This window comes from Melampsora larici-populina (genome assembly GCF_000204055.1).
Source record: "Melampsora larici-populina 98AG31 unplaced genomic scaffold MELLAscaffold_104, whole genome shotgun sequence".
Lineage (NCBI taxonomy): Eukaryota > Fungi > Basidiomycota > Pucciniomycetes > Pucciniales > Melampsoraceae > Melampsora > Melampsora laricis-populina.
This window is the reverse complement of record NW_006768868.1, coordinates 135,930-137,612: the sequence shown is the minus strand read 5'-3', so window position 1 is coordinate 137,612 and position 1,683 is coordinate 135,930. Positions and strand designations below refer to the sequence as shown.

Here is a 1,683-nt window from a genome sequence, read left to right as displayed (position 1 = left end):
TACTTTTGCAGTATGTTACACAATGCCATGGCTTACGATTTGTGCAAACCCTTGTTCCTATATATTAGACCAAGGTAGCGTCTCGGCACCCCAATCACTTTACCATTTGCCGGATCCCAATCAAATTGTAACCCAGCGAAGATATAGCACAACTTGCCCTTCAGCCAACAAGCTTCAACCTGCCACAGACGGTTATTCTCCGAATCCTAAAAGCCTTCGAGAATTCTTCGCCAGGCCCGATGACGAGAGAAGAGATCCTGGTTCACAATACACTCGTCAACAAGCTGGCTATACCTTCCCAGAGAATTTAAGTTCATCGAGGGAGTATGCATATTCATCGTCACAAAAGTTGTCTCCGCGCAGGAACTCGGGCATATATGAAAGCTCGCGGGATCGTGCGCAATTTGACCCGAGATCTCAATACGAATCCACTGGGGTTGATAGATATGGTCATCGCATGAAAAGTAGCACCAGCCCACAAGGTCTCTCGCCGCCTATCTCTAAGGACTTGATACCTACTAGAGACCCTCAGATGCATCCGCGGGAATCTGGAGGCAGCTCTCGAACTAGAGCTCTCTCTTCTGATCGTTATAGCTCCTCACCCCAAGACTTTTCGCCATCAGGGTCAGGCCGTTCTAGTGAGAGAATTCCATACATTGAATCAGATTTGGCGGATCCGAACGGAGTCTTCAGGTAAGTCAAATACCAGATATGTTTGCTTTCAATCCTCTGTCTTTGTGCTGATATCCTATGAATGGGAATTTTAGGTGCCAAGATTGTAAGTTATCAGAATGTCTTGATATAGTTCTCAGTCCTCATATCTTCGCTTCTCCCCTAAAGGTAAAAGGAAATGTAAAAGCGCGGAAAGTTTGTACAGACATGCTACATCTTGCACTCATGCACGAGGTAAGCAATTTCGAGTCCTTAAAGATATCCTACTCGATAGCCTTCAAAGAGAACTTACGAACTTTCAAAACTTAGGAGCACTCTCTCTAAATTGCCGGTATTGTCAGCGACCTTACACTTATCTTGGTTACCTTCATAAACATGAATTGGAATGCGCGCAAACCATCATGGCCAGAAGAGGCGATCAATTTCGATGAAGAATTCACAGAAGAAGGTTGAACTCTTGAATTTAGTTTGACTAATTTCATCAATTTTATGACCTTTATTACAATCTTTGGACCTTGACTGGTTCATTCGGTTCTTGTTAAAAACACTTCTGTCTTCTTGTTTTTCTCAGGTCTTTGTCTTTTTAAAGGCTCCGACCTGGTCTGTGGGGGGGCATAGGCCGTGGACTGCCTGTTGGAGAAAGGTTTTTGTGAGCAGAGGCGGGTGGGTGGCCCATGGGAACCGCTATCTCTAGTCTTACAATTCCATCTTCTCCTCCCTTGTTAGCTTACTGTGTCCTACTACATCTCACTCTTATGTGTTTCAAAAGTTTCTCTTCGGTCTTTTTACCTTTGTTGTCTTTTGTTAACAATTTTTGTGTAGGGTGGGGGGACAGTTTTTGAAAATGAAATTTATATATTTCTTTTTGAGGTGTTTTTTCTCAATCCAAACTTGAGGTGTCTGATCAGTGAGCTGATGCATACAGGAACTGTGCAGATGGAAAATTTCCAGTCTGGATCTGCTCTCTACCTGGGGCCAGGTTCTCCCTGGCCCCGCCGCTGCTCTCATCCA

The 1,683-nt window shown here is 44.3% G+C and overlaps 1 protein-coding gene across 1 annotated transcript; it reads left to right on the top strand.

Moving 5' to 3' along the window:
- Window positions 1-754: 754 nt before the first annotated feature.
- On the top strand, window positions 755-1,103 carry MELLADRAFT_84172 (uncharacterized protein; the record flags this gene model as incomplete). Its single annotated transcript, XM_007418754.1, has 3 exons — window positions 755-782; window positions 841-906; window positions 982-1,103. 3 exons carry the CDS (start codon window positions 755-757, stop codon window positions 1,101-1,103), a joined length of 216 nt encoding a protein of 71 aa, XP_007418816.1.
- Window positions 1,104-1,683: the final 580 nt, after the last annotated feature.